The sequence below is a fragment of the Beta vulgaris genome, chromosome 2 (assembly GCF_026745355.1).
Source record: "Beta vulgaris subsp. vulgaris cultivar EL10 chromosome 2, EL10.2, whole genome shotgun sequence".
In the NCBI taxonomy this organism is placed as follows: domain Eukaryota; kingdom Viridiplantae; phylum Streptophyta; class Magnoliopsida; order Caryophyllales; family Amaranthaceae; genus Beta; species Beta vulgaris.
The window spans coordinates 46,834,635-46,851,896 of record NC_079203.1 but is presented as its reverse complement, the minus strand read 5'-3'; the positions used below and the strand labels follow the sequence as shown (position 1 = coordinate 46,851,896).

At 37.2% G+C, this 17,262-nt stretch overlaps 2 protein-coding genes across 3 annotated transcripts; both read left to right on the top strand.

Moving 5' to 3' along the window:
* The first annotated feature begins 631 nt into the window (after positions 1–631).
* LOC104884561 (DNA-directed RNA polymerases IV and V subunit 2) lies at positions 632–9,523 on the top strand. 2 transcript variants are annotated; one of them, XM_010669238.4, is made up of 9 exons: positions 632–1,041; positions 1,461–1,549; positions 1,994–2,503; positions 3,347–3,559; positions 4,939–5,819; positions 6,379–6,682; positions 7,185–8,132; positions 8,310–8,581; positions 8,830–9,523. In XM_010669238.4, exons 3-9 carry the CDS (start codon positions 1,994–1,996, stop codon positions 9,329–9,331), a joined length of 3,630 nt encoding a protein of 1,209 aa, XP_010667540.1. In that variant the 5' UTR covers positions 632–1,041; positions 1,461–1,549; the 3' UTR covers positions 9,332–9,523. The 2 variants fall into 2 exon arrangements, with proteins under 2 accessions (XP_010667540.1, XP_010667543.1); XM_010669241.4 differs by having other exon boundaries at positions 632–1,130.
* Positions 9,524–10,669: 1,146 nt separating this feature from the next.
* LOC104884572 (uridylate kinase PUMPKIN, chloroplastic) lies at positions 10,670–16,182 on the top strand. The gene is made up of 7 exons (XM_010669252.4): positions 10,670–11,076; positions 12,812–12,947; positions 13,030–13,083; positions 13,473–13,564; positions 14,129–14,355; positions 15,195–15,371; positions 15,766–16,182. The coding sequence occupies exons 1-7, from the start codon at positions 10,868–10,870 to the stop codon at positions 15,876–15,878; spliced, it is 1,008 nt and encodes a 335-aa protein (XP_010667554.1). The 5' UTR covers positions 10,670–10,867; the 3' UTR covers positions 15,879–16,182.
* Positions 16,183–17,262: the final 1,080 nt, after the last annotated feature.

The window sequence follows — 17,262 nt, the reverse complement described above, 5'->3', positions numbered from 1 at the left end:
ATTTGTTCTATGTTACATGTAACCCATTTATTTATGCAATTGATGAAGTAATAGTTATTTTTTTGGATTTTATGGAACATTTAATGCTTTTTTTTTTTTAATTATTATACCTCCGGCGTGGTTAAAGTGTGGTTAGGTTGTCGGATTTCCGAATCCAGGTCACAAATGGTGCATAAAAAGGACAGGTCCCAAAGGATGAAAAAAGCAAACTTTGGATCTTTCTTGTTTGCTTAACTATAATGCTCCTATTCATCTTCCCAAAAGTACTTGAAATGGCCCCCAAAAAGTTGAAATTACATCTTTAACCTTTTCCTTCTTTTCCCTAATCCACCACCACACATAAAAATAAATTTAGGGCGATTTTAAGTAATTTTGAAACGACGTTTACATAATAATGAGAGTAAGGATCGAGCCTCTGAGCTCAGGGCCAAAGAGGAGCGCTCTACCCCACTTAAGGTAACTCCTATCTTTTTATAATAGTAGGTGAATGATTTCACAAACATTAATTTATAGACCAATCACCAATATAATCATAAATTCATAATATTAAGTTTCCTTTTTCCCCTTTTCAAGAGAGAATCCGCCACTAGAAAGTAGGCAAATACTCCACTCCAATACTCCATAGTCCATAACTCCATACGGTACATCCGAGATCATCACAAGAAATTCATTTAAAGCGTGATCATCATCAATCATAATCAATAAAAAGTAAAATATGATTGTGAAACGTTGAATACAAATGCAATCATACACTTGAACACAGGATATCAATTCCCTCTTTCTCCTGATACCCAAAAACCCAAACGACGAAACTGCATCAAAATCAATGGGGTTTTATGTTTTCCTTTGACACCTCCAAATAAAAATTAAACTTTCCCTTTTTTCTCTTTCTCTCTCTCTCCTCCACGCAGAATCAGCATCTTTCACTCTCCACTGTGACTCTTCTCTTGGACTCAGAATTTTGCAACTTCACTCAAATTACCAAATAATCCCTTTTCTTCTTCTCTTCTCATTTCTGGGTTTAAGTTCAACTACTTGAAGGTCTATTTTTTTTTATCTATCTCTCTCCTTTTTTTTGGGTTTATAGAGTTTTTACATGGGTTTTCGTGAAATTGATGAAATATTTTAAGGTGGGTGTGACTTTTTTTTTTACAATGTATGATCTTTGTCTTGTAGAAATGATTTATCATCAATTTTATGAAATTTTGGAGCTATGTAGCAAGTGAAAGTTTAAGCAATTTTCACCCTTCTTTTTATTTGGTTGGTGGTGTTTGGACATGGGTTTTTGGTAAAATGATAAAATTTGTGAAATTGGATTTTATTTTTGAAAATGCATGTTATTTGTTTGTTGAGATGTGTTGATTATATATCATTGTTGTTGAAAATATTTATCTGGGTAAGTGCGAGAAGAGATGAAGGATTATGTTTTTAGGGTTTAACATTGTTTTTTTTCATGACAGGAATTCTGGGATTTTGTGGTTTTTTTTTCTCCCATTTGTGGTCTGTGATCTGCCTCATCGTGCAAGGCTAAGAGTTTAAGTTTTTGAAGGTGTGTATATATCTTCTTTCTATTATGCATATGGGTTTTCTGTAAATTTTTTGGTTATTGTGAAAAAATTCCACAATCACTAGGATTTTTTTTTCCTATAATCATAGGTTGTGGGTTATAATGTCAACCTTTTAATGGAAGAATAGTAATTTGTTACTGTATATCTTATGTCCATTTCTAACAAGTTGCAAAGTTTATAGAAATTATAATTTCAATTTCCAGAAGATGATTACTAGGGTGTTTTCTGCTTCAAACTAGTTTTCCTGTCCAATGGAAGTGTTCCAGTTCCTGTATTCATCTGATATTGTCAGTTCTTAGGATAGAAGATGACAGTTTATGCTATAGTCTTGCAGTTACTGTGGTTCTTCGCTTTATGGTTCTGATGTTACATTATCATTTAATTGTTTCACATATATCTCCATGATGTGTGCTGATTATATGTAGATGGGAATCGAGGGCAAGGGTGGCCTGGGTTCCAGTAGCAATGGTAAAGAAGCATTTGATGACATCGACATGGAGATGTCGTGGGATGATGAGGATATGGAATCAGATGATGATGCTGATATTATGGACATGGACTTGCATGATCTTGGTGAAGCTTCTTTGATGAACTTTTGTAAGAAAGCTGCAGCAGCCTTCTTCAAGCAACACGGTCTTATCAGCCACCAGATCAATTCGTACAACAACTTTGTTCGTAATGGTATTCAGAAAGTGTTTGATGCCATTGGTGAGATTACAGTGAATCCAGGCTATGATCCCTCGAAGAAGGGTGACGGGGAATGGAGATATGCTTCTGTGAGATTTGGGAAAGTGGAGCTTGAGCGCCCTATGTTTTGGACAGGGGAGAAGTTTCACGCTGATGGTGGGGATGATTTCATTAAGTTGCTTCCACGGCATGCTCGGCTTCAGAACATGACTTATTCTGCAAGATTGAAAGTTGAGACTCACCTTCAGGTTTGTGAACGGTGACTAAAATTAGTGTTAGTTAGCTGTGGTATATGCTGTGATGCAATATAAAAAAAAAGGTTCCATGACTTTCTGGCTGTTGCCTACTATTGCATACTGCTTGTTGCTAGGCTACTCTTCTGTCTACTGTAATGGCAAACTTGCTTTGTTTAGCTGATGGCAGGATGTCTTTGTTGGGCAGCAGTTCTCACTTCTGAATTCCTCTCCTGAAAGTTAAATGACTTAAATCAGTTATCTCGTAGAGGATGATTAAGTGTAACATTTTGACTTGCAATATTAATCAGGGAAATTACTTGTATGTTTAGCCGAGTTCTTCTAAGCTCATAAATTAGTTTTTTAATCATCTGTATTCTTTCCCCTTGTACGTTGAAGCGTTATATTGGTAGCTGCTTAGGAATCGTCTTGTTCCATATCTTGGACACCAGTTTACTAATGCATCAAGTCCCCTCTTGAGCTTTTAGTGTGTGATTCTTTCTCTAGGGACTAGCCTATATTATTCACCATTCTCTGCATGCTGCTAACCTGAAATATCCATTTTTTTCACTTTGTTCCCTCTTTGCTTTGTACTCTTATAACAATTAGCAGAATTACAATTGTGAAGTGTATGTAGTGCACATGACTTGTCTTTATCTCCTAGGCTACAGCTTCAATTGTCTGACAAACTCTAACTCTACAAGTATGCAGTTATTTAAAATCCATAGCAATTGAGTATTTTCTGTATCTGTGATAGTGAGTAACTTTCTGCACTGTGGGTGTATGTCACTTTACTAAATTATCATTTTCTGTCTCTACTCTATGTGATTTATTGTGGGAGTGGTTTTTGTTTCTTAGATATATTCTCAAGAGAAGGTCAGAAGTGACAAATTTAAAACTGGGAAGTCAGAGTACGTAGACAAAAAGATACTAAAAGATGATACAACAGATGTCATTGTTGGAAGGATCCCTGTGATGGTGAAGTCTGATATATGCTGGATGAGTGAAGTTCAGAAAGGTGATTGTGAATTTGATACTGGAGGTTATTTCATAGTCAAGGGTGCAGAGAAGGTAGGTTAACCTTTCCTTGTATCCTATCTGTTGTGCATATTATGCATCACACTGTGGAGATGAGTTATCTTTTCGTTTCCCGTTTCTCTCCTTCCCCAAAATATAGTTACCTTTTTATCTGTAGCCTTTTCATGTTTTCCAGTTGAAATTTATAGTTCTTTCCCTTTTGGTAAAGCTAGACTAGTCTTATATGCACGCTATGCGTGCGAAAGCATATAAGGTAGTGTTTGGAAACTTTGAATTCATTTCAATTCTTTGATTTCAATTTTGGGAATTGAAATCCCAACATTCAATTCCAATAAATCTGTTTGGCCAAGCTAAGAATTTGAAATTCATGATTCTAATTACGTGTTTCTAAAATTCATGTGACTTCATTTCCAAATCGGGGATTTTTTTTTTTTTTTATAAAAAAAATCAACTAAAAAACTTCTCCCTACTGTTGAGGATTCTCCCTTCTTTCTCTCTCCTCTTTCTTTCCCCATATTTCTGAAACTTTTTGCAAAATCCATGGTCGCAATGGAGGGAACATGGAACTTTCATCGCCTAGTTGTTGACAATTGGAAATCGAAAACTGTACAACACTAAAAAACAATACCGAGGTTATGGAAATTGGAGATCTAGAGAGAAACACAAAGCTTGAATAAGCAGATCCATGGCAAAAAAAAATAGGGTAAAATTTTAAATTAAAAAAAAAAGATAGCAGAGAGAAAGTAAGAATTTGGTGATAGATGAGAAAAGAGAAAAGCTCGTTAGTGAGAAGCTTGAGGAGAGAGAAAGCTCGCGAGTGAGGAAGCTTGAGTAGAGAGAAAGCTTGTGAGTCGCGACGTAAGAAAGCTTGAGGAGAGAGAAAGCCCAGCGCGAAAGAGAGAGAAAGCCTAGTGTAGGAAAGCATGTTTTTTTGGATTTCAAATTACAAGTTTTGATATTGGATTTCAAATTCTCAAATATGGGCTTATGTTTTAAGTAGCTTGGAATTGGACTAATTCCAAATCCAAATATTTGGGTTATCCAAACATGTTATTTGGCCAAATCGAGCATTTCAAATGAAATGCTTAAAACCAAACAGGCCATAAAATTATTCATATAAAGTAGAGATAGAAATACGGTTATCTCATTTTTTTCATATATTAAAGTAGGTAGTTAACCTTGCTTTTTTTTTTCTTTTTCTATTTTTTGGTGTCCTTCATGTGTTGCGTTATATAATAGAGATTGTGCTACCTACTGATAAAATTCATGTTGTGAATTTCAAGAGACAATAAACCTGCAGTTTGTTTTATGGCTATCTGCAGCCCTGTTACCATTAGTTTACATGTATCTCGATCTGCGAATTTCTCTGTTTTCAGTTGAAGCTCTTGTAATCTTGAGTATGATAACTGCAGACATTCATTGCACAAGAACAGATGTGCTTGAGGAGACTATGGGTTTCTAATGACCCATTTTGGAAGGTTGCTTACCGGTCTGAGTTCAAGAGGAGAAGGGTGCATGTTAAGTTGGTGGAGAATCCAAAAGCTGAAAACATCCAAGGAGGAGAAAAAGTTATCAGTGTGTACTTTTTGTTGGTGGAGGTCCCTATTTGGATACTTTTCTTTGCCCTTGGTGTAGAATCGGACAAGGAGGTGGTGGAGTTAATTGATTGCAATACTGATGATGGCCGCATCAGTAATATCCTCTTTGCATCCATTCATGATGCTGATGAGAAGTGTGAAGATTTTCGCAAGGGCAAAGCTTTGGAGTACCTTGACAAAGTCATAAGAGAATGCAAATTTCCTCCTGCTGAACCCACTAAAGAATTTATTGAAGCTAATCTTTTCCCTAGTCTATCTGGGAGTAAACAGAAGGCCCGTTTTCTTGCTTATATGGTGAAGTGTCTCTTGCAAGCCTTTTCTGGTAAGAGAAAGTGTGATAATAGGGATGACTTTAGAAATAAGCGAATAGAGTGTGCTTCTGAGCTTCTAGAGAGAGAACTTAGGGTCCATATGAGACATGCTGAGAAGCGTATGGTGAAGGCTATGCAGCGAGACCTTTATGGGGAACGGGATTTGCATGCTATTGAGCAGTATTTGGATGCGTCTATTGTCACCAATGGTCTTACCAGATCATTTTCCACTGGGGCATGGGCACATCCTTATAAGAGGTCAGACAGGGTTTCTGGTGTAGTTGCAAATCTCAGGCGAACTAATCCATTGCAGAGTATTTGTGATATGAGGAAAACTCGTCAGCAAGTTTCATACACAGGGAAGGTTGGAGATGCCAGATATCCGTAAGTTATTCTAAGCATGTCCTTAATTTGACTTTGTAGAACAAAAATGTCGATTAGACACTTGAGTGTGTTTCTTTCCTTTCTTATTGTCGATAAGAGTTCAATTATTTGTTGTTTAGTTTGACTTAGGCTTTGAGCCAGTCTACTACTATTGTCACTTCATCCAAGCACATGAATCATATCTATTTCTCATTATTCCCTAAAATCTTGACAGTGGTGAGTTCCAAGTTGAATGTGTTGGTTAATTATGCACCGTTTACATGGTAAGTTTTTAATTTTTTTTTCATAGAAAAATCTTGGACCAATATCTCTCACCATAAGGAACCTTGCTCCCCAGGAGAGTGAAAGTTATAATGAAGGCAAATAGAAGTTTTACCACAGACTATAGAGTATAACAACACTATACGCAATATCTTTTTAATTTTAATGTAGAATAAATATCAGATGTTGTAAAATATCTTTACGTTAGTTTGGCTTGCTAAAGCTCATATCTTCAACTACTTTGTGATTCTAAATATATATGTGAATGAATCGTGGAAATGCCTTTATATGATTTCAGACACCCCTCTCACTGGGGAAAAATATGCTTCCTGTCTACACCGGATGGTGAGAACTGTGGTCTTGTGAAGAATATAGCTGCTACTGGCTTTGTTAGTAGCAATATTGTGGAGGATGAACGTCTCTTGCTGCTTGACACATTGGCGGGCTGCAAAATGGAAAAATTAGTAAATGACAGTTGTACTTCGCTGAGTGGAAAGAACAAAGTTCTTGTGGATGGTGAGTGGGTTGGAGTATGTGCTGAATCCCTCTCCTTTGTTGAGGAGTTAAGAAGAAAACGTCGGAAGAGGCATATCTCAAGAGAGGTACTTTCCAATTCTTCTACTTCTGTTTTAAATGGAAAGCTCAGTGTATCACGCGCTAAATTATATCTTTTTTTCTGATTGATGGGTGATAGTTATTCTAGTGCTCAGTGCTCTTTTGTCCCGGTATTCTCATTCTATCGACTTGTAGGTCATAACCCGACGCTTTTGATGGTCAGTTTGTAATTTTATATGTATGATTGACACTATCGAACACAATGGGTGGGTTGGAGCTCCTTTTAGAGCCCTCAGTCTGTTTCTTTTTAAGCTGTGAATGCTATAATGTGTTGCTATAATTTGAGGGTTCTTCGTGCTCTTTACAGTTCAAGGTATATGTAACTCTAGTTTTGGCCTCAGGGACACTTGATAATGCTGTTTTAGTTGATAAGAGTTGCTGCATTTGAATTAGACAATGTTAGGAGTTTGTGCAACATCAGGAGTTTGTTTCTGTCTGTATATTGCTTCTGCCACGTGGAATTTCACAGCATATTATTTGTATTTGCAGGTTGAGATCAAACGAGATGCTCAGAATGCCGAAGTGCGAATATTCTGTGATGCTGGAAGAATCCTTCGGCCCCTTTTAGTTGTTGAAAATTTAAAGAAGACAAAATTATTGAAAGGGGATGAATTTTCTTTTGAAACACTTATGGACAAGGGAATAATTGAATTGATTGGGGTTGAAGAGGAAGAAGATTGTCGCACTGCATGGGGAATTAAATACCTATTTGAGGATAAGGGAAAAGACGCTGTCAAATACACTCATTGTGAGCTCGATATGTCATTTTTATTGGGTGTAAGTTGTGGTATCATTCCCTTTGCTAATCATGATCATGCTAGGAGGGTTCTTTACCAGTCTGAGAAGCATTCTGGACAAGCAATAGGATATTCCAGCACAAATCCCAATATCAGAGTAGATACCTTATCCCACCAAATGTACTACCCTCAAAGACCTCTTTTCCGTTCTGTGATTTCTGATTGTCTTGGAAAGCCAGGATATCCATTAGGGCGCAGTCAGATACTTCCAAAGGCAGAGTTCTTCAATGGCCAAAATGGTATTGTAGCTGTAAATGTCCATCTTGGATACAATCAAGAAGATTCTTTAGTCATGAATCGGGCTTCCCTGGAACGAGGCATGTTTAGGACTGAGCACACCAGAAGCTACAAGGCTGAAGTTGACAACAAAGAATCATCGGAAAAGAGGCGGAAGTTTGATGATACTGTTAGTTTTGGGAAGATGCAGAGCAAATTAGGACGGGTTGACAGTCTTGATGATGATGGATTTCCATACATTGGAGCTAATTTGCAAAGTGGAGATATTATCATTGGCAGGTGTGCCGAATCAGGGGCTGATCATAGTGTTAAGCTGAAGCATACAGAGAGAGGTATGGTGCAGAAAGTCGTCTTGTCAGCGAATGATGATGGCAAGAATTTCGCTGTTGTATCGCTTAGACAGGTAATTATGTGTGCAAGTGCTATGCCTACTATGTAGGCTGAATAAGAAAGAGTAAACATATTTTGTGAAGGGATAAAATCTGTGTTCTTTTTGTGACATCTATTCTTCCAACCTTTTTCTGCTTGCAACTTAGTCACTGACATGCACTTTCCCATGTCAATTTATAAATATATGCAGGTACGTTCACCATGTCTTGGCGACAAGTTTTCCTCCATGCATGGTCAGAAGGGTGTCCTGGGATTTCTAGAGTCCCAGGAGAATTTTCCTTTTACAAAGCAAGGGATAGTGCCAGATATTGTAATCAATCCTCATGCATTTCCCTCTAGACAAACGCCTGGGCAACTACTGGAGGCTGCCCTGGGGAAAGGTATTGCATGTGGCGGCTCTTTGAGATATGCTACTCCATTTTCTACTCTTTCTGTCGAAGCCATAACGGAGCAGCTTCACAGGTCAATACTTCATTTTGAGAATTTACTTGTCTATTTTGATTTCCCTGTTTCAGTTATTCTGTCTGTATAAGGGTCCTCTCCCCTTCATCTCCCCCCTTTTTTAAGTAATTCTGAAGCCTTTGTTAAGGTGCAGGTTGTTGATGCTATGCTTGTTGTAGAACGACTTGCATATGATCAATTTGCACCAGGTCTCAAGTTTGAACTGGGAAAATTCAGTTTATAATGTTTGTAAGATTATATGGTTGCAGGGCTGGATTCTCAAGATGGGGGAATGAGAGGGTCTATAATGGTAGAACAGGAGAGATGATCCGTACTCTCATATTCATGGGCCCCACCTTCTATCAGCGCCTGATACACATGTCTGAGGACAAAGTCAAGTTTCGCAATACAGGTCCCGTCCATCCATTAACTAGGCAGCCGGTGGCAGACAGAAAAAGATTCGGGGGTATCAAGTTTGGAGAGATGGAGCGGGATTGTCTGATTGCTCATGGTGCTTCAGCTAACCTTCATGAGCGGCTCTTCACTCTGAGTGACTCCTCCCAGATGCATGTTTGCAGGAAGTGCAAGAACATCGCAAATGTCATCCAAAGGGCGATCCCGGGAGGCAAGAAGATTCGAGGGCCTTACTGCAGGTTCTGTGAATCTGTTGATGAAATCGTGAAGGTGAATGTGCCGTACGGCGCGAAGCTGTTATGTCAAGAGCTCTTTAGCATGGGCATTTCTCTTAGGTTTGAGACCCAGCTTTGTTGATACTAGAATGCTCTTTGATTAAGGAACTAATGTTATTGGTGTTAAGATAATTCGGTCTTAGTCTAACAACTTACTGTTCTGTTTATAAATCTGTAAAATCTGAAGATATTCTTCTGTCAGTATCAGATATGTAACAGTGGATATTTTCTTGAATTTTCCAGCAAAATATGCTCTGGAAATGTTTTCCTCTGATATGGTTCTTCTCTGACATCTTTTAGCTTATTAACTGTAATTCCAATTGTCCATTGTTAACCTAAACTTAACTTGTGTGCAATTCATGATTATGGCTTTGTTCTCTTTTTTCCGACATGACTCACATGGTGAGTGGTTTCAACTGACGAAGTATAAGTTTATGAACTTAGTTAACTGTAATTCCATTTCTTTAGAAGTAACTTAATTCTGCCATGTTCCCCTTCATTTGTACAGAATTATTTTGTAGTAATATTAATAATTCCACTGCGGCGCCACTGATATGAGACCTATAGAAATTTCGAATGTGTCTTCCATATGGGTGTTTATTACATGAGGATTCTAACTCCTACAATTAAGTTGTTTTTTCTCGATCATTATGTTTCTTTGATTTGGGACAATCATGGCACTGAATGCCACTATCCCTATGAGGTTGCGTTATAGTAGTATAGTGTTTTATTAGTTTTTGTTCTTGTTATCTTTTTCATGATTACTGATCAAGTTATTTTCTTTTTGTTATGGATATCAATAAGTCTATAACAAGTTGTGGAACATCACTAAAAACCGACATTTTAAATTTTAGACCCTTCATCTTCATCTCTGTCTCTTAAAAAAGGTAGTTTGAGCTTCTAAGAAACATCGAGATGCCGATGTCAGATTTATCTAAATGACGAAAGAGATTGATGATAGAGAGAAATATTGTGAGTCAACCATCGATCGTCATAGATTTATGCAAATTCATCTATTTGGAGAAAGCCTCAACAAGGTTTACAAACAATCTTTTATAACTTCTACAACTTTGTAACTATTTTAAATATTATACATGGTTAAACTAGACGGAAGGGCAGTAAAGATCATCCCATATACTCTCACTTGAGCCCGGACATAAACATAGAAATTGACTGCCTAGTCCCATCGCAAAACCACGCAAAGCCGGCCAGGATGTTGGCTGGCCCGTCCCCCGCCCCGTCCCCGCCCCGTCCAGTGCCGTCTTTACCCTCCCTGTCCAGTGCCGTCTTTACTTATGGACATTGTTAAAAGAAATTCGGACATTACCATATGCAACAGTAAAAATAAAAAATGTTGATAAGCAACAAAGTTGCTAGTCCCAATTATAGCTAAGAGGTAAATCTTGACCAAATATCTCCCCTCTCCAGTCTCCCCCCATAAATTCATAATGATAATACACTTGCTCTGTCCTCAGCCCTCACTCACCCTCAACTAAAACCAAGAAAAAAGCTAGGAACTTGAAACTCAAAACACCCACCTTAGACCTTACAATAATACGTAAACTTGCTTATATATGTTATCACAATCTTTATGAAATCTTTGCAAATATAAAGGATAATGGCGATTTCTACTTCTTGTACCCCTTGTTCTTCAGGAAGCTTCATGCTTTCTCTCTCTTCACCATCACAATGTTTGCCTTCAATTCTCTTCTTCAAACCCTGGAAGACTTCTATGGCTAATTCCCAGAATTCCCGCCTAAAATTTGTAGTTAATTCTGCTTCTTCTGATGTGGGTTCCTCTTCTTCTTCCGATTTTACAAGTCTTAGGTATTGTTTCTCTCAATTTTTGTCAATTGTTGTTGTTCTTGCTCTTGTTGCAGTTGGAATTTAATATTTGCTAGTATTAATGGTAAAAGATTTGTGCTCTTTTGCTTTGTTCATTGTTTTCCCCCTTAAATTGAGTTTCTGTGGAAGGGTTTTTATGGGGTTTAAGAATTTTGTCATCTTTTTTTTTTTTTTTTCCTTCTTTCGGAATTTTTAGGAGGGATGTTTTTGTGGGGTATTGAAATTTTGGGCTAAATATTGAGTTGTGCAATGTGATGCAGTTCTAAGATTGACAATATGTAGATAACATAGTGTACAGCTGCCAAATTTTGAGAATGTATGGGGAACTTGAACCTGTTTGTATTGTGTTAGTATGGAATGATGGATGTATGTGAAGTATTTTCCTTTATGAAGGAAATAACACGTTCTTTCAGTTTAGTGTATTGTTCATGAATTGCAAGAGTGAATTACTATTGAGAATTGGTGGGTTGATCTATGAAAAGAGGTACTAGTAAGATGGGTTTAAGTAGGCTTCTATAACAGAGAACAAGTACTTGCTATGCACAGCCATTTCCATGCTGTATCTACTTTTGGATAATCATTGCATACTGAATTGGAGTTTTGGCAGTTGCGCGTTTTTTGTTCCTGCAGCCAACCTATGTGATTGGAAGCTATGTCGATTTTGCTTTTGCGGAATTGGTTAGCTGAGACTATTTTCTTGTTGAATTCTCCAGTTTAGTTCATGGGAAAGTTCCTTGAAACATATAGAGAACAGTCTATGGATAAAGATAATAGATGTTCTCAGCTATAATCTGTCTGAAGTTATCAGGGAAGTTTGTTGTTGTTAAATTGTATGGTTTGAGGAGTTTCCATTTGGTTGGGTTGATTACAGTCAGGCGTGAGAAAATTTATGCTGTGGTGGGGGAAGGGGTTTAATTGCAGTTTTTGTCGAGTGCTTCTGTTGCAAACCACTGTGAAAGGTTTTCTTTGGAAATGTTGTTTTTATAGAAATTGCATAAAAATTACGATAGTACATAGTCTTTGAAATCAACCTTTTATCCTCACCCCAACCCGTACCTCACTTTTCAGGTATTTTCCAATGGAGGAGCCTTTGTAGATGCATGCATCTTAGTAAATAGTATTCTGAGGCTTTAGAAGTACAGAGTTCTTACTATTTATAGGGGGGGGGGGACTTCCTCTCGTACATATTATTTACTAGAACTCTTGATCTCTTTGCTACTTAAATTGTGTTGATCTTTAGGCGACTGGGAAGTTTATGCTATAATCTGTACGTTTGAAGGGGTTAGGTCTTTGGGACTAATCTAGTGCGCCACCAAGCACCTAATAACACTAGTCTGATTGAACGCATTCCTATTGAGGGACATTCAGCTGTCCATTTATCTCTTTTGAGACCCGCGCTTCATTTTTTTCTCCAAAAAATTTTCTTTAAGATGTTGATTTATATGCTGTTGTTGTTCCTAGAAGTTAGGCCCTGTTCTTTTGGACTTATTTTCAGTTCAGTTCAGACACTCTCTCATGTTCAGTTCAGACACTCTCTCATGTTCAGTTCACACACTCTCATATTCTGTCGTGTTCAGTTTCTCTCAGTCCAAAAGAACGGGGCCTTAATCTGTCTCTGATTGTTATTAATATTTCAATATTTTGCTGTATAATGAAGAATAATTTTTGTTCTGGAAGTTAAGTGTTTCAAACATCTTTACTAAATGTATGCTGACAGGCAAGTTCATATGCCAACGTTTGGATTGTCATCGAATGAAGATGCACACAAACCACCACATAAATGGCAAAGGGTGCTGCTTAAAGTTAGTGGAGAAGCTCTTGCAGGAGATAATGCCCAAAACATAGATCCTAAAGTATGGAGACTGCTAGCAACAAATTTTCGGCTGTCAACTCTTTTCTTGTAATATATTTCTCAGTTGTTGTTGTTCAATATAGGTCACCATGTCTATAGCAAGGGAGGTTGCATCTGTGACACGGCTTGGCATTGAGGTACTTTCTTTGACTAATTTTCCTAGCATATGCTCTCTCCATTCCTTAGTATACATTTTTCAAGTGGTCATTTATTGAGTTATTCAAATCGGTGCAACTATTTTTTGCACAAAACAGAAATTTATTCTTTTGCGAGAAGAAAAGTGGTAAATGAAATCACCACTGATGAGCTCATACCGTCATATGGAAGATATTGCATTGATCAAATATCTATTGTTGTGGAAGTAATCGGATAGCAGAAGCTAGAAATCATCTACTTAGTTTGTGAGAAAATTGCTAGTTATACTTCATAATCGAACTTCTTTTTTACGGAATAAATAATCTAATATATGTGTTCAAGCTCGAATGCTTCATCTATTGTCCTCTAATATCTGTTGTACATCACTCAGGTTGCTATTGTTGTTGGTGGTGGAAATATTTTTCGAGGTTCTACTTGGGCTGGCTGTAGTGGCCTTGATCGTTCATCTGCTGATTATATTGGGTATATAACTTGTATCTCATTAGTGTACTCACTTGAACTTGCCTACATGAAATAAGATTAGGGATAAAAATAATATCTACTTCTTAGGTTCTGGATTATATATGTACTCTTGATATCTCTTCACTCTGATTAAATCTTTGCTCTTCCTTTGACGGTTTGTATGTCTTGACTTTTTTTGGGAATATCTACAGCTGGGCATCTTAGTTCTATGAACTCATACTATTTTATGAAGTAATGTAATCACTTAGGGGGTGGTTGGCTTACTACTAAGAAAAGGTATAGTCTAGAAAGGTAGAGGATAGGAAAGTGCACTGCAACACCCCCAAATCCCCAATTCCCTATTATGTTCGGTTAAAGAGGGAAAAATAATGCAAATATGTTTATGGGTGTTTGATGAAGGAGGTGGTTGCTTACTGAGAGGAGATGAGTGTTTGATTAAAAAAGTTGATTCTATATTCTGATGGCACTGGTATAATGAAAAGTGGAATCACTAGACCAGAAACCATATACTGTAACCATGTTTCTGGCCTTTGTTTTGACACAATTTCTTAAACTTCTTATAAGGATGATGGCCACAGTTATGAATGCAATATTTTTGCAAGCAACAATGGAGAGTATTGGTATCCCAACACGTGTCCAGACCGCTTTTCGCATGTCTGAGGTTGCTGAGCCCTACATACGTAGAAGAGCTATCAGGCATTTGGAGAAAGGGAGGGTTGTAATATTTGCAGCTGGAACTGGAAATCCATTCTTCACCACAGACACAGCTGCTGCTCTCCGTTGTGCAGAAAGTAAGTCATACTCTGCCATTTGTGGGTTAATTATGTAGCTCTCACATGAAGCTTGAACAAAAGCATTCTACAAACTGTCAAGATTAGTATATTATTTGTGTGCCTGAGGTCTAGCTTCTAGCACATGTAATAAGAGGTCTGTCACATCCCCCCCCCCCTCCTTTCGATGCGACTTTTATTTGAAAGCTTGATTATTGAAGATAAGATTTTCCGTATCAAATTTTTTTTGGTCATTGTGAAAAGGGTTGCTGCCATCAATACCTTATTGCTCTCTGTTTGGCAGATACTTTTTCACTTGATTCTTGGGTGTATCCTTGCTAAAACCATTAATGTTATTATTGGACTTTGGAAGTTGACAAGTGGGTTTGCTTGAGTTTTGAGGCCTTCGCTAAGCATTGGTGTTTCTGGATACTTACTGCTGCACGTTACTGGTAATATTGAAGGATGCTTGTGTAATCTATACGAGCATGGTTGGTGAGGTTGGAAGAATTCTGGGGTATGGAGTTGTTGGAAGCTAATCTGCAAACACCTATGTGGCTATAATTCTGGTGATATGGTTATAGTAGTTATTTTGAAAAAGAATTGCTTTATTGAAGGTTATTTTTGCTGATTTTGCAATATACTCGTTGAAATTTGAGCTACATGCCTATACTCCCAAGGGGGCTAGGGTGTCTATCAATTTGCTTTCTGTGTGACTGAGCATCCATAAATGCTCACTTCTATACCATGCTGATGAAAAAAACTTTTAACTTCACAATCTTATGGTTATATTTGCTGCTCAAGCAGCGTCGAAGTTGTGTCCTTGCTTCAACCATTTCTGTGTTTGTATATTGGTACAGTTAATGCAGAAGTTGTGCTGAAGGCAACAAATGTGGATGGGGTTTATGATAAAGATCCTCGGCAAAACCTGGATGCCCAGCTGCTTGATACTTTAAGCTATCAAGATGTAACGTCAAAGGAGCTTTCTGTGATGGATATGACTGCAATTACTTTGTGCCAAGAGAACAACATCCCTGGTATCATCTAATTATAAAACTTTAAAATTTCATGTCTCCTTATATCAGACATTTCGAAAGTCCGTTTTGTAGGTGGCAATAAAATGTGGTACTAGTAATGAATATTAGAGGTAAATTTATGAAGAAGTCTTATCCTAATGTCAATGGTAATGCTAGTCCACCCACATATACTTTATTTCTTCCTAATTTTTCGTTCCTATCCGTTACCACTTCAAATGTGGTATTGATTCGTAATGGAAATTTGTGAAGGAATCCAGATGTTGTGGGGATGAAAGTTCATTACCGTGAGCATTAGCATGGGACTTTCTTTACAAAATTACATAGAATCTTAGTTTCTGGCTACCAAACGGACATGAGTTTCATAGATCTAACAAACCTATGTTATGCAATGCAGTTGTTGTCTTCAATCTAAATAAAGAAGGTAACATCTCAAAAGCAATCCAAGGAGAGAGAGTAGGAACCATTATCGGAGGGCACCGAAATTCAGCTACAGCAAAGATCATATAGAGTTGTAGGCGTGGTGCAGTGTTCTGGTAAAAATTCTAGAATTCTAGCTACAATAGCTTTAGTTGGCAAGAGATATAGGACCTTTTGCTTTTAATATTGCAGGCCATGTATATTAGCAATCATGAAGAAATAGTTCCTTGGAACATTTTGTTTTCACCCAAGATTAGATGTAGCAACGAATATGTTTAGTTGCAGACTTAGGAAGGTCATGAAGCGGATTCAAACAGATATGAACTAATCCTATTTTGTAAGTATTTCTTTATCGAGATTCAAATAGAAAGTTACACCATGTAGTTCCATGCTAGTCCGTCCTGGCCTCCTAGGCGTGCATGAGGTTTGTTGATGGCTTGGCTTGATTCTTGTGAAGGCACAATTTTCGTGATAGATTTGATCCCAAGTTTTGGTACTTTTCACAAGAATTCACCGAATAAGCTAGTTGACATCCATAACATAGTGCAATCTATGATATATGGTGTAACCTATGGAATTTATGTATATTTGTGTTAAAATGTTTGGCAAATGGTAAGCTTGATATTATATTATGGACATTCTCATCCTTATTAGTATATGCTTATGCTATACACTTTATTTGATTGTCAGTCAGACAGTCACTGATGAACAATGGTAGTCAAATGGTGCACTTCATGCTCAACCAATAAATTATACTTCACTAATGTTAAACTAATTAAATTTGACCATTAAACAGTTAGATCAATAAACAACTAAAGTATCTCGTTAGTCATCACATTTATTAAAAAGGAAAGGAATATTTGATTTAATAATGGCACATTTCTTAACCTAAGATTAATTATTAAGGAGACTTCTAGCTTCCAAGCAGGCTGTAATATATTGCGTGATAACAGCTAAAGCAAGCAAAATAAAGAATCCAAGAAACAAATAATTCCTTTGCTCATTCATCTTTTTTGGGTGTAAAAAGCTAAAGTCCCTCCTAGTCTAAAACGTAGTAGCACCATCTAAAATATGGTTCTGACCAAAAGACATTTGTATTTTTTCTGGGGATCTTGCTTGCCTTAAACTAGAAGCTACCCATGTTCAGAATGAGTCAAATTTAAATTTGATTCAACAGTATTATCAGTTTTGAACTTTAAGTAAAATCATCCAAAGAGTTGTATCTAGATAATAAGGGTGCAATCTAGAAGATAATAAGGGTGTATAGGGGTTAAATGAATTTAAGCAATATAAATTGTGTCGCGCAATCCATACCAGGGTAAATGTATACTTGTGATGCTAAAAAAAAATACTTCCTTGGTTCTCAATTGAGTGAAACGCTTCTCTAAAAAACCTCTTATATAAATGAGAGAAGTAGTTCACATTCAGAATGGCGGAAGTATACATACTATTTTAAGCTTTTGTGAATGATGTT

What these genes read in the sequence shown, in the direction of transcription:
- LOC104884572 (XM_010669252.4), top strand. Translation starts at nt 10,868, where the DNA reads ATGGCGATTTCTACTTCTTGTACCCCTTGTTCTTCAGGAAGCTTCATG. An exon ending in TGACACGGCTTGGCATTGAG is followed by an intron (nt 13,084 to 13,472) that starts GTACTTTCTTTG and finishes TACATCACTCAG; the next exon opens with GTTGCTATTGTTGTTGGTGG. An exon ending in TGCTCTCCGTTGTGCAGAAA is followed by an intron (nt 14,356 to 15,194) that starts GTAAGTCATACT and finishes ATATTGGTACAG; the next exon opens with TTAATGCAGAAGTTGTGCTG.
- LOC104884561 (XM_010669238.4), top strand. Translation starts at nt 1,994, where the DNA reads ATGGGAATCGAGGGCAAGGGTGGCCTGGGTTCCAGTAGCAATGGTAAA. An exon ending in TAGTCAAGGGTGCAGAGAAG is followed by an intron (nt 3,560 to 4,938) that starts GTAGGTTAACCT and finishes TGATAACTGCAG; the next exon opens with ACATTCATTGCACAAGAACA. An exon ending in CTGTTGTATCGCTTAGACAG is followed by an intron (nt 8,133 to 8,309) that starts GTAATTATGTGT and finishes AAATATATGCAG; the next exon opens with GTACGTTCACCATGTCTTGG.